This window comes from Pithys albifrons, chromosome 1 (assembly GCF_047495875.1).
Source record: "Pithys albifrons albifrons isolate INPA30051 chromosome 1, PitAlb_v1, whole genome shotgun sequence".
Classification (NCBI taxonomy): Eukaryota; Metazoa; Chordata; class Aves; order Passeriformes; family Thamnophilidae; genus Pithys; species Pithys albifrons.
The window spans coordinates 47,625,734-47,638,449 of NC_092458.1; the positions used below are offsets into that span (position 1 = coordinate 47,625,734).

Genomic DNA, 12,716 nt, shown 5'->3' on the forward strand with positions numbered 1-12,716 from the left:
AAATCCTAAAGAGATTCAAACTGCTATTAAATAAATTGAAGAGAAGTCCACAAAGGTCTTCTAAACATCTCATACAGAAAATCCCTAAAATCAAAAATTTCCAAAGTCTATGAATCACAGACAAGATAGAACATTCACCATTTTAAGTCTTTCTAGTCCTTGTCAAAGTTACATCTGGTCAGTGGTCATAGATGCACCTCTTCTTGCTCTAAACCCACAGAGCTCTTTTTATGTCCCATGAAAATTTAAACACTGAGTTTCACCTAGATGCCCAAATTCTATGCAAGAGTTTATCAGCTATCAATAAGCTCATCTGAATAAACACCACATTTTTAAATGCCATGAGTACCTTCTAAAGCATAAGGGAATCAGGAGATTCAATCCTAAAAATTGAGTGAATCCATGTGTTAGTTCAAATTCTTAATTTTAAAGAATATGTCTGTTCTGCTTCCTTAGGGTAATAATAGCATCCCTGCAGGTGTAAATGTCATCCAGTAGTGTTCTCTTTATTGCCAGAAAAAAAACATAAATGTTTCTTTGTGCCTGGTCCTGCACTTAGATCTCAACAATCTCATTCGGTGCTAACTGTCTTGAGGAAGAGCAGCTGGAAAGCTGCCTGGCAGAAAAGGACCTCGGGATGCATGTGAACAGCTGCTGAACATAAACCAGTAGTGTGCCCAGCTGCACATGCCCTGTATCAGAAACAGTGGTGCCCTCAGGACTAGAGCAATGATTGGCCCTTTATACTCAGCATGGGTGAGGCCACACTTTGAATATTGTGTTCAGTTTTGGGCCCCTCAGTACAAGAAGGACAATGAGATGCTGAGACATGTCCAGAGAAAGGCAGCAAAGTTTATGAAGCATTGTTAGCACAAGTCTTGTGAGGACTATCTGAGGGAAATAGGGTTATTTAGCCTGGAGAAAAAGAGGCTCAGGGGGACCTTACTGCATTCTACAACTACTTGAAAGGATGTTGCTGTGAGGAGAGGATTGGTCTCTTTCCAAGGTAACAAGTGACAGGACAAGAGGAAATGGCCTCAAGTTGCATCAGAGGAGGTTTAGATTAAATATTACAAAAAATTCCTTCACTGAAACAGTAGTCAATTATTGAAATAAGGTGCCCAGGTAAGTGGTAGAATCATCATCCTTGAAAGTGTTCAAAAGATGTGTGGATGTGGCATTCGGGCGTATAGTTTAGTGGTAACAGTTGGATTAAATGATTTTAGAGGACTTTTCAAACCTTAGCAATTCTGTATTTCTATGAACTTGAACACAAACTAATGAAGAAAACACCAAAACAACCAATAGTGAGACACAGGTATAAAGTTCTCTTTGCCTCCTTCCTCTTCCTAAGAAAGAACTTATGCTAAGAAGTTAATGCATATTACAGTTAATTGCAGCACGAGATTATTTGATGTTAACACCCAGTCTTGAAGAGAATGAAACATAATGTATGTTCTTTCCAAATTTGTAATTTCCAAAGCATCAGTAAAACAAGACTAACTGTCAGTTTAATCAATATTATGTGCAGGATGACAACTATTTTGCAATTTCATTTCAGTCTGAAATTCGTCTTTCGGGATTTACACAGTAGATTAATATATTTTCAGCATTCATTTAATAGGTTTAGAAAATGTTTTATCAAACAACTTAATGTGACAAGTTTTCAACAGCCTTGTATCTTGACAACCACTTAAGAGCTAAATACAGTGTTATTTTAGATTATAACATATACCATTACTTTGCTGGAAAGGGTGTGGAAATCACCATTTGTTAATGGTCAGATATGTTTGGGTGAATCATCCTGTTTTATGAAATACTGTGAAGTACAAAAAATTTCAGTCTTCTAGAGGAGGATGTATTTTAATTCACTTTGTACCCTAACGCTGATTCTTTTACATTATTATGGATTTAATAATGTGTTTGAAGGTTGTAAGTGCTGTTAGAAAGTAATTACCATGAGTCTCTTCAAACTTGCTTATAGAATGGAAGTATATGGAAGCCCCCTTTCAACTGACAGGTGGTTCTTTCCCACAATCCTTTCCATATTTTTTGTTTGTCTAATTTGAAATATATTCTCTTCTTTCATACTAATTAAAATTCTCAGGAATGCTTCAGTTTATGCTGCACGTTAGTTGACAGATCAGAGTTCAACAATGAAAAACAAAATGTGTGAGAGAGTGATTCAGGCACATAACAGGAATTTCCTGAACTTTCTATTTTTCATATGATGGGTTTTCTGTTTTCTAGAATGCTCTTTGAAGGCATATACTTTTCCAATACAATGATTTGCTGTAAATTAATCAGAAATGATGACATGATATGACATTTTAAATATTTGGTTTCAGTTAAAATGACTATTGGATGTGAAATATTAACATAAACTACCATTTTTAAGCACTTCCCTCAAACAAAACGAACATTCTCCAGCAACAGCTTGCATGACATGACACAAGCCACATATGCTTTGAAATGAAGATAAAAGAAACAGTGTTGTTGCAAATCTTCATAATGTGGAAAGGAGAGTGATAGAGCAATGCAGTTTTCCTCTCTGATCTTGCAATTCCCGGTGGATGCACTTTGATTTTAATGGCTAAGCAGAGTCAGGATAGGTCAGTGAATGATTATGAGATTACCAGGATATTTTTAGGTGTTATCAGAAGAAACGGTGTTAATCGATTAAGTATCTCGTTTTCACTCCTGAATTACAACATGGTGTTACAGGACACAGCACTTGTAAAAGCAAGGCCATAATCACTCAGCCTTTTTGAGTTATTAAAGATCCAAGAGATTATTTTGAGCTTTTTAAGTTTTGGTGCTAATGGGCTCATTAATCTGAGTGAGAAATTCATAATAAGAATCCGTATATATGAGTAGAACACAAACAAGTTTAAATGGGATATTAGACACACTTTTTAATGTTCAGAATGATTACTTCTGAAAGCTACTGTGAAAGAGGCAAATTATCCATCTGCAGAAGTCTTTGAGATGATGCCGTTATAGGAAGCAATCTTCAATGAATCAGATGTTACTAAGTTCAACAGAAAGGTAGCTGGGTTGAAACAAAACTGAAAGAGATTCCAAGACAGTTTCTTCCTTGGGTAAACTGTTCAACACAAAGCTGGGAAGAATGGGGTATCAGCATACCCCAGAGTGCTTTGCAGACCTTGAGAAGGACCTTAAGAGGTTGGAGAGATTAATAGAGTGGAACTGGCTGAAATACAGGGTCCTGCACCTGGAAGTAATAACCCCATGCACCAGGACAGGCTGGGAGCTGACCTGCAGGAAAGCAGCTCTGCAGAGAAGGACCTGGGGGTCCTGGTGGACAACAAGCTGTCCACAAGCCAGCAGTGTGCCCTGGTGCCCAAGGCGGCCAACAGAATCTTGGTATGCATTAGGAAAAGCGTGTCCAGCAGGTCAAAGGAAGTGATCCTGCCCCTCTGCTCAGCCCTGGTGAGGCCACACTTGGAGTGCTGTGTCCAGTTCTGGTCTCTTCCGCACAAGAGGGACATAAAGCTCCCAGAGCAGGTCCAGCAGAGGGCAACAAATATCATTAAGGTACTGAAGCATCTCTCTTATGAGGAAAGGCCAAGGGAGTTGGGCCTGTTCAGCCTCAAGAGAGACAACTGAGAGGGAACCTCATTATCAGTATCCAATGGAAGAGCATCAAGGAAATGGAGCCAGGATCTTGGCAGTGCCAAACAATAGGACAAGAGGCAATGGGCAGAAATTGATGAACTAAAAGTTCCCTCTCAATATGAGGAAGAATTTCTTTACTGTGTGGGTGATCATACATTGGAGCAGACTGTCCAGAGAGGTTGTGGAGTCTCCGTCACTGGAGATAAAAGTGAACCATATGGACACAATTGTGTGAAATGTGCTCTAAGATAACACTGCTGGAGCAGGGAGGTTGGAGCAGCTATTCCTTCCAACCTTACCCATTCTTTGTTTCTGTGAAGCCACCTTGTGTAATTGCTTTTGTAAACTGCATCCTAAGTTCTTAGACTGACTCTAACAAACTTGTTCCTGTCCTATCCTCTGGAAATCTCTTTCTAGGGCTTTTTTTAATTATTTCTTTTTAATTTTCAGTTTTCTTTTAATCAAATTTGTGTTAGGTTAGATTCCTGATAGACTTGTTACCTTCCAATTTTCTTGTCTTTCTTTTTTATGCCTGTAAACAGAGTAACCAAGACAAATGCTCCATTAGGACGTAAAAGTATGTGCTCACCTTTACATAAATCAACATTATCATATATCAACATTATTCTCAAACTGAGTCGAAACTACAGCACTGCACCAGCTACTAAGAAGAAAATGAGCTCTATCATAGCCACAAGCAATACAGTAGGGAAAAAAGAAAAGTCATTCTAGGAGAGTAAGAAAGTGAGATTGCCATGATGGCTACTTTCCCAAAGTGTTAAAATTTAAACGCAGAAAACTCTCCTTCTGTTATCTATGTGAGAAGGGTTGCATTCCTGCTGTGGAAACAGCACAATTTAAAGAGCCGAGGCAGCTCATATTTTCTGTACTTGGGAAGTGCCTAGGGTAAATCTTACACAAGTAACAGCAAAACAAGACAATCACCAGAGTCAGTAAAAGTGTGTATCCACACTATACATTACTGGAGGCAGTTTGCACAGTGACTCTGTATTTTTGCTACCTTTAGTCTTCTCAGTCCAGAATGCCTCTGGGTGATTCACAGTGCTTATCTCTTTTGCTATTTACTTGAAATTGTGCTGAAAACCCTTCCAGTGGCAAATATATTAGTCTGGGCCAATTCAAGTCACAGAACACAAACATTCCAGATTTTTAGGTCCCCAAATTGTGCTCCCTTGTTCTAGTAACTTTAATTTGGGAGAGTAAACAAACGTTAAACAAACACCCTTCCATGCACCCCCACCTCCCCCCCCCAAAAAAAAAAAAAACTAAAAAAAGATGGAGTTATGAATAACGAGAAAATTCATTTACAGAGTGCTAGAGTTCTATTTTTCCTAGATGCCATGCTAAGAAGAAAATGTTATGCATGCACTGAGGCTTAACACCGAGAAGTTCCAGGATTTGTTGATGACAGGACCTTCCAGAACAGTATTGGAAAATTGTTTCAGTCAGGGTGAGCAAAATGTCCTCATCCATCCAGGAAGTTGTATATCTTTTGTGTACAGGTTTAGGCTTCTTGAGTCTTCTTAGATGTGAAAAAGGATATATGCAGGATATGTGAGACAAAATCCTTCAGCAATATAGGAAACAAATGTTAATTATACTGAAACCGCTTGAAAGTCTTAGCCAGTTTATTGTGATAAATTAGCATATCAGCAAATGTGTATGAGCAACGGGTTCTGAACGACACTGAGATTGTGAAATCAAAAAATGCCACATCATATTGGCAGGAATTAGACTATAGTATGGCTAATTCTGCAGCCTCACATCCTAAAACCAAATTGGTTTTATTTTTAAATATTAATTTAATTTGAAATTAGATTGTGGATGTCTAACTTAGTTATGTAGAAGTCTCTATTAAGATTTCAATATGCTCTGTGAGCTGGTACCCATAGTCACAGTGTCTTCTATCCTCAACCTGCTGTCTGCTCTCTCTGAAAAGCAGCAGTTGCTGGTCTTTCTTCCCACTGACATAGTTTATAGGGGCATACCCATATACATATGATCTCTTTCCACTATCCTTTGAACACTCCAGTCTTTATATCCCTTTTTAATGGTGACATCAGACAGGCATCTGATGCCAAAAGAAACATACCGCTCTTTGAATTTTACATAGGTCACATGGAGCTCCGTCTCAGACAACACCTGAGATTTGGCCAGAAATTCAGGATCCTAAATTCAGGATCTGAGATAGAATCTGGAATTTGGCTAGAGAACCAGACCATAAGCATGTTAATAAATACTGATCCTTTGTCTAATGGGTATTCAGGAACCTTTCTTTCTAAGGAAAGTAGTTACACAGTTGGACAGGTTTTTTAAAGGGGTTATAGTCTTGTATAATAGACAGCTGATATGGAAAACTGGGCATAGAAACAACAGGATTGACTTCAGTGTAACACAGCAACAATAATTCCAGGCCGAAACAGATTTGGATTTTACCAAAATCAAAATTTACTTTTATGTCTTTAGCACTTCAGAAAGTATACCATATGATTTAATATGGAAATCAGATGTACTATTCGTTCATAATTTACTAGCATTAGTTATGGACTATTTAAGTAAAAGCCTAGTATATGGACATCTTTTTTTCAACATTACTATATTTTGTTTTCATTTTTGTATTGGTAAGGCCACAGCATCAAAATCATGAAAATGTAAAACATTTTAAACTAGGCCCTTGCATCCAGAATCAAAACTGCTAAACATTTTATTTCCTTGGCAACTCAGATGTAAAAGGTTCTAAATAGTACTCTCAGAACATGACATTCTTTTATACATATGAAATTATTTATTATTTTTCAGATTCTTCCTTACAATACATGCTGATTAGTGAAATCAATGACATAAGCATCAATGAGAACTAACTTCTGCAGGATAATTTAATTCCATGTGAAATAATGATCTTTACAAATCAAGATTTAAAAAAAGCAAAAAAAAAACCAAAAAAAACCAACGAATTCATTTGTATTGGTGACATCATTATAAAGATATATGCCATCAAATTTCATTGGTAATATTTAATTTTATTATGTTCCTATGATGCACAATATATTAGATACTCATATTCTTGCTTATCTACCTTTAAATATAGATACGTTTTGTTTATGTAGCTTGACTTTTCTAGTCCTTCACAGTCATTTAATTCTAACCCTGTGTGTGGCTGGAAAGGTTTAAAAGTGAAACAGCTCTATTGTGGAAATGCTATAGCCCCATAGCAATAGTTACTGCATGACCATTTTGAGAATGTGGAAGAGCAATCAAGTGACACCTAACTTTTCTCCAGGCAGGTTCAGAGACTTTCATACTTTCTATTTTAAGTTACCTTTTCTGAATTAAAAGAAAAAAAATCCACTACTTGACTTAATTAAAAGATTACAATTTTGGCTGAAGGGGAATGCTAAGTGAATGATGCATGTAGAAGAGGCATTAGGTACACCCCAGTTGATCTTATGAGACTTATGGGACAGGGAAGATCAGATCTACAAAGCTTCCTAAACATCAGAATCAAAAATTACAAGTACTGAAAACTCATACAACTCTGACACATACACTTGGGCGTGCTTTGACATTCAGCACCCTTATTCTTGTAAGAGTTGTCAACCCATGAGGACCTAAGTATTCCTGAAAGCACTTCACTAGAGCAGGATGAGAGGAAATGGCCTCAAGCATTTTCATGGGAGGTTGACATTGTATCCTAGGAAGAATTTCTTCACTGAAAGTATGGTCAAGCATTGGAACAGTCTACCCAGGAAAGTGATGGAATCACCATCCCTGGAAGTGTTCAAAAAACATCCAAATGTGATACCTGGGGACATTGTTTAGTGATGAAGATGGCAGTGTTGGATTAATGGTTGAACTCAATGATCTTAGGTCTTTTCAAATCTTAATGACACTATGATTCTGTAACTGTGTAGGTAAATTCCTATCTTATACCATAATTAAAATTTGTTTAGTTTATCTTAAAAGTATTAACTAGTAGATCACAGACATCTCTGGTATCCTGTTCCCTTAAAGTGCAAAAATTAAGACTAGTCACAATAAAAAAAAAGGAAAAAAAAAAAGAAAGTGGATATTTTTCCACAAAAAAAAATATGAGAGAAATTATTTATGTTATTATAAAACAACAAGCCATTGAAATATGCTTTGTTGCTCCAAATGCAATTAACCTCAAGAAATTAAAATGTTACCTAGCAAGTTTTAGGCTTTCAATAGTCAATTTAGGAAATGCTAAAGACTTGAAGAAGCGAGTTTTAAGCTCTGAAGATCAAGAACTGGGATTTTACTGCTGCTTTTGTTTTTTATATATATATATATATATATATATATATATATGTATAGGAATATACCATATAAATGTGTGTATATATATATATGAATATAGCATATAAATTTGGGTATATACATAAATATAAGTAAGGGTTATGTAAAGAATTTTTATTAGAAGTCATTTTTGACAATACTTATCCCTGAGTAATATGAATTTAGTGTAAGTCCAGATGAAGAGTATGTTTAGAAGAAGTAAGTTTAGAAGTGTAAGTTTAGAAGAAGAGATTTGTGCTCATATGTTTTGTCTGAAAACTTTCTTATTTCTACTTTCAGTCAATGGTCAATCACTACAGAGGCTGGAATAAGTTCTCCTTAAGCATATATACAAATAAAAGTATAAAAATGATTAAAAAATCTTAATAAACCCTAAAATTATTGTTCAGAAGTTAGAGCTCCTGCTTTGAATATTATTCCTAATTAAATTTCTGTGAGTTCATTAGATGTGTTTCACTATCACAATGCTTCTCTATAATCTTAGGTCTTCGAATTAATATGCTATTGCAAAATTTAATGTTAGTTCCTATTAAGAAGTAGAGTTATACTTTTTTCATAATGAGATTTAATGTCAGTTTAACAAGGTTTAATTAAACTTTGGCTTATAAATCATTTTATTGAGAAGTGCAATGAAATTTTCTGAGTTTTATGGCTTTTTAATTAAAATGAATGAAGTCAACTTGTGGTTGAGTGCCTGCAAACTAGTTCCCTTACATTTCCAAGATATTGTACAATGTTCTAGTCATATAATTTAAACTTTATCAGGAGTTAATGGATTAAAATGCCATTCCATAAAAATCTATTTTTTTAGGGATGTATTTATATTTAATCAAGTAATTTAAAAAAGAACTGAATCATATTTTAATCCAATTATCTATTATGTTAAGGTACCAGCATGGTTAATACAGTTCATGACCACATATACAATTTGTTGTGTCAGCATCCTCTTTAGATGCATATGTAAAGTAACTAATTGAAAGTTGAGTATTACATATGAAGTATTTACATTCATAGTAATAAGTTCATTTTTAGCTTTATCTGATTTATTCTATCTGCACTTGTGTGTTTCATCTGTAATTACACTATGCATTTCAATGAACTTCTATCTGCCATGATTTTGTCATGTCTGTGTCTCCATTATTCATCTGTTATGGGTTCAGCCAGGTGGGCCTAAATTAGGCTTTAAAGTTCAGATTAGGCCTGGGAATTGTCAGCTGACTTGAGCTGGACTGAGCTAGCTAACACCTGACTTCTTCTAGCCAATAATAATGTATTCCATACCATATTGCATCATCTCAAAAGGGGTAAGAGCTGGTGTGTGGGTGTGGCTTGTTCAGTTGCTTCACAGCTGTGGTGCCAGCAAGACACTCTGCTGTCCCAGGAGGGATGGGGAGGCCCAAGCCTGGAACACCAGCTTACCATCATATTATCTTAGGGAAGTAAAATGTTTGTTCTTAGCTTTTCTCTCTGCTTAAGTCTGTCTCTGAAGAATTGACTTCTCTAGAATGATTTGTAGTTAAAATGGTAGAATTTGTGTTTACTGGGAAGTGGGAAGTGTGCTGGTTTAAAGGTGAACCAGCAGGGGAAATGAACTCACCACGAAAGAGATTATAAGTCAGAGCTAAAATTTAATAATAATATTACAATAACAACACTGACACACAAGGGAAATTGCTTTCAACTCACAAAACCCCAGCAGTATAACTCAGTGTCCTGGGGCACAAACCCAAGGGGGTTTGTTTGCCCTTGTGCTGAGACCCCTGTGGTTCCCCCAAGTCCAGAGCAAAAGGAAAGGAAAAACCTGTTGGTGCAGGCAAGGGCTGTGGTCTGGGCGAGAGTGGGGATCTCCTCCTGTCAAGGTCCTGCTGCTGCTCTGGATCCGTCGAGAGGTTCCCAAGGTCTTCTTACCCACCACTTATGTTCCCTCAGGGAGCACTCAGTCCCTCCCCCTGGGCGGGGACTCACACAATGGGTGATTAACTCTGGGAGCCAGGGGTTGTTGAGCTGTTGATGGCCCATTAGCAGCTCCGCCCCCTCAGGCTGGGTGTGAAGGTGATAATGGCTCCCTGGGCAGCTGCTGCTAATGGCCCATTGACCTTGGGGAATGAAAAGAGGGGGTAGAATACACAGCTTTGATCACCCCCACACAGGGTTAGCTGGTCCCTCCTGCTGAACTAGGACAGAAGTTATACATAACTTGAGTAAGTGTGTGTTATATTGTAGTATCCTCTTAATTTTCTCTTTTCTGTATGAATACATGTAGTTAGTTTCAGCATAGACCTGGCTTTGGAAGCTTTTTTTCCTCTCGCCCTCTTCTTTTCCCCTTAGCTGGTTGGGGGGAGGAGGAACCCTTTTCACTCTGTCTTGGACAGTTGGTGTTTTGACAGCTCAACCCAGGACACATCTCTGCTACTTTACATAAAATAATATGCATTTAATTTTTAATAAAATCATTTAAGCAATAAATTTTTAAAAATACAAAGTTTGATAATTAAAATAAGAATTTCCTTCTATTGCATGGGACAGAGAAGGACAGCATGTGACATATGAGAGCCAGTGTATAATTCTAATGTTCTGTCTTGCACGTTTTTATCCTGTCTTTGTTAATAATGGCCCAGACTGAAACAAGCAACTATAGACAGCATTGATTTGGATTTTGGTATGCTATGAAGTGAACTGGGTGGGTGTATCAGTGGAATTATCCACTTCCCTCAGTTTTAATGTTATTGCACGTAAGTCTTGGACTGATGTTTTGTCATTCCTTCCCTGCTTCTTGTCTTACTCTCACAATCTATCCAAAATAACATTCATTATTATCCTTTATCTGCTAGATGTTGTAACTTACTGCTCCTTCTATTATATTTTTTTATATTTATGTAAAACATTAGAGATTTTTTCTTGTGCCTCCAGTTTATAACTACTTTGCTTTCTTCTTACAATTGTCTATGAATCAAGAATATGAGAACACATTTACAATTTCTCCACAGAGATCAAGCACCTTAAAATAACGTTTAGAGAAAAATACCCTGCAGAACTGTAATTCTATTGTGTCCTGTTAATGTAGAGTAGGTAGTTTGGAGAGTGCTTAATTCAATGTGTTTGTGTGTGTGTGTGTGTGTGTTATTAGTTATTTATTCCTTTATATATTTGTCCTGGTTCCAGCCAGGAAAATGTTAATTTTTTGCAGTTGCAGGAGGGGGCATAGCTGAGACATAGAGGTTATTCTTTACCACCTCACATCACTGCCACAGGTGGGGCAAAGGGAGTCTCTTCTGAGGAGAAGAGGTTCCTTCCAGTTAAGTAAACGAGGCAGAGTGAGCTCTCCAGTATTGTCTATTGCCAGGGATGTGTGAAGGAGTGTGTTCAGTGTGAATCATTTACTTTTTTGTACCCTCTCTCACTTGCTTTATTGCTTTCACTCTTCCTTTTCTTATCTCACTGCTGTTTCCAGCAAATTGTTCCTACCTCCACACATGAGCTTTTTCCTTTGTGCCTCCAATTCTCCTCTCCAGCCTACCCCAAGGGTGGAAAGGCAGAGGAGTGAGAGAGCAGCAAGTGGTTTGGAGAGTCTTGGTGGGGGCACTGAACTGGAGAGTTCCTAAACTATGATGGTATTATAAATTTCAATACTGTGAGATCTTAATTGATGTATATAGGTTTGGCTTTTTAACTGGATGTTACCAATCTGTTCTAAACAAGTTCAAGAAATAATGCTAAGTTCATGGTGTTGATCTGCCTATCAGCCTTGCCATATGTATAGACAGACATCATCTGGATATTGGTAGTATAATTGTATATGATTGACAAGTTATTTAAGAAATCAATCAGACTAAAAAAATAAAGGAAAATGTGGTATGTGCATGATATACAATACATTGAATATGCTCAATTACAACTGAATTTATAAAAATTTTGAACAATAGCCTTTGCTAGTTCTGACAATTCTTGATTACAATATTATAATATAACTTTCATATTTTTCTGAATATATTTCTACATAAATTGCAACTGTAACTTCTGAACTCTAATCAACTGTGGTTTGTTTTTCTAAGCTGTAAGAATATGGCAGAGCATATCCATGCCTGGGTGTGGAGGATATAGACTAATCCTGTAGTCTTATTAGCTGTAACAGCTGTTTTTATTTTCTTCCAGTATTTACTGAATCTGAAATATTCTCTTTTTCTCAGGAGAATATAATGGAAGTTATAAGAAATCAAGAATTTTTACTTCTACCAGCTGAAGAACTCCATAAACTTCTTGCCAGTGATGATGTCAATGTTCCTGATGAAGAGACCATTTTCCATGCCTTAATGATGTGGGTGAAGTATGATATGCAGAGGCGATGCAACGACCTAAGTATGCTACTTGCTTATATCAGATTACCACTGCTTCCACCTCAGGTATTTTTAAAATTGTGTAATAATAACAACAGCAACAACATCATCATTTTTGTGTTATGGTGAAAACTCACATCAGTTTATAATCTGTAACTGCCGAGTACTCTCTGTGTTTAAAAACAAACCTGTACAGAATTAGAAAAATTAATGTTAGCCCTTCACCCAGAGTGATCTCAATAGACTTGAGGATTGGGTCAACAGATATCCCAGAAGGACAGAGTTGAGAAACTGAAGAGGAGCAACTTCAGATTTCTTAACATGCTAAGAAAGACAGGTAGAACAGTAAATATTCTCAGAAAAAAAAATTAGAACAAGCAAAACAACAAAACAAAACCCAAAACA

General features: G+C 36.7%; 1 protein-coding gene across 1 annotated transcript in view; it reads left to right on the top strand.

Annotated features, from left to right (window-relative positions):
* The window catches only part of KLHL1 (kelch like family member 1), a 229,987-nt gene that overhangs the window by 129,827 nt on the left and 87,444 nt on the right, over positions 1-12,716 (top strand). The window contains exon 5 of the mRNA XM_071570584.1: positions 12,165-12,377. Coding sequence (XP_071426685.1) covers positions 12,165-12,377 — 213 coding nt within the window. The remainder of the gene's footprint in view (positions 1-12,164; positions 12,378-12,716) is intronic.